Raw genomic sequence first — 1,895 nt, forward strand, 5'->3', positions numbered from 1 at the left:
ATGGTGGCCACTGATGCAGTAGGTTTGTCGGGGGGGGTGGCTGTACTATGGGATCCTTTGTGGGTCAAAGCAGTTGCATTCCAATGTTTTGCAGGCATTCTTATATTGGCCTATTTCCGTAATTGTTCAGATCCTGTGCACATTTTAAATATATATGCCCCACACAGACAGCGCTTTCCATTCTGGGAAAGACTTCTAACATCTGGAATATTCGATATGGACTCCTTGCTAATTGGTGGTGATTTTAACATTACCCCATGCAATGATGAGATTTGGGGAAATGGTAGGAGAATGGATCCGATTGGAAGGATGATTCGTAATGCAATGATCCAGAAAAATTTTGTAGACATACAGCCGGATTGTAAAGGGCCAACTTGGGATAATGGGTGGTCCAATGATGATTACTTGGCGAAAATACTGGACAGATATATCCTCCATGAAAAATTGATTGAAAAATTCGGGCTGCCGCAAATGAGAATCATCCCTTCGCACATTTCTGATCACCACCCGATATCTATTCAATGGAATAGTGAGGTCTTCAAGCGGGGATACTCGTTCAAATTCAATCGTACGTGGTTATCCGATGAGCACTTTAACGTCTTTGGTAAAGAGTCCTGGCAACCTCATGATGGATTGATTCGGTGGAATTCATCAGAATTTGTTTCTCGTATAACAAGACTGTGTAATAAAGTTAAATTGTGGCAACGGGAAAAAATAGAATGCAACAGAAAGGCCATGAAAGACATTGATAATGACCTGCAGCTCTTGTCCTCCCGTTTCAAAAGGAATGCCATTCCTTCACATATTTGTAGATAGATTTGGCAATTGGAAAAAAGGAAATAGGAAATTTTGACAGAGGAGGAATCTACGTGGCGTCTGAAAAGCCGAGCCATTTGGCTCATGGAGGGTGATAAAAACACCAAGTTTTTCCACAGGTTTGCCAATAAGAGGAGAAAGGAAAATACGAACTGGGAAATCAAAGATGAAGCTGGAAGGACTTTTTCCACTCAAGAGGACATATCGCGTGAAGCGGTTAAATATTTTAGCAGGGCATACAGTAGAGAGATTGGCAGCAAAATAGAAGACATTCGATGGGTCATTGAACTATATCCCACCATGTTCGAAGAAAATCATAATGAAGCCCTCTTTTCCGAAGTTACGGAGGAGGAATTTCTGGCGACATTAAAATCCTTTCAGAAGGATAAATGCCCAGGGCCGGACAGGTGGACTGTGGATTTCTTCATCCACTTCTTCGACTTGTTGAAGGACGACATCCTATATTTGGTTGAAGAATCCAGATTAAATGTATACATCAATCACTGCATCACATCCACTTACATTGCTCTGATTCCTAAAAAATCCCACTCGGCATCCTTCTCTGAACACTGTCCTATTTCCTTATGCAATGTTCTATACAAGACAATCTCTAAAATTATTTCCATGCGGATTAGGAATGTGTTATCCATGCATCTCTCCCCGGAACAGCACGGCTTTCTTAAGAACAGGAACAAAATGGATGCTGTGGCACTTACCCAAGAAGCCCTGCACACAATGCATACAAAGAATCTGGAAGCTGCCTTATTAAAAATTGATTTAAAAAGGGCGTATGATAACGTGGACTAGGGATATATACGTTGTCTTCTTGCTAATATTGGACTCAACTACAGGTGTTCTAGATGGATTATGGCGTGTGTTGAAGGGGTAAATTATGCGGTTTTGATTAATGGCCTTCCCACACACTTTTTTAAAGCTACCAGGGGCCTTAGACAAGGGTGCTCCTTGTCTCCTCTCCTTTTCATCTTGATCATAGATTCTCTAAGCCTACATATCAAGAAGGCGGTTCAGACAAATTCCTGTCGGCCTCTTCCTATCTGCAATGGGATTAACATATCCCA

General features: G+C 41.6%; 1 protein-coding gene across 1 annotated transcript; it reads left to right on the top strand.

Annotated features, from left to right (window-relative positions):
• LOC149261995 (uncharacterized) lies at positions 1–816 on the top strand. Its single transcript, XM_089373310.1, has one exon. It carries the CDS (start codon positions 1–3, stop codon positions 814–816), a length of 816 nt encoding a protein of 271 aa, XP_089229436.1.
• The last annotated feature ends 1,079 nt before the right edge of the window (positions 817–1,895 follow it).

The sequence above is a fragment of the Pinus tabuliformis genome, chromosome 6 (genome assembly GCF_031772625.1).
Source record: "Pinus tabuliformis cultivar Carrire ecotype Pingquan chromosome 6, CPIR1, whole genome shotgun sequence".
In the NCBI taxonomy this organism is placed as follows: domain Eukaryota; kingdom Viridiplantae; phylum Streptophyta; class Pinopsida; order Pinales; family Pinaceae; genus Pinus; species Pinus tabuliformis.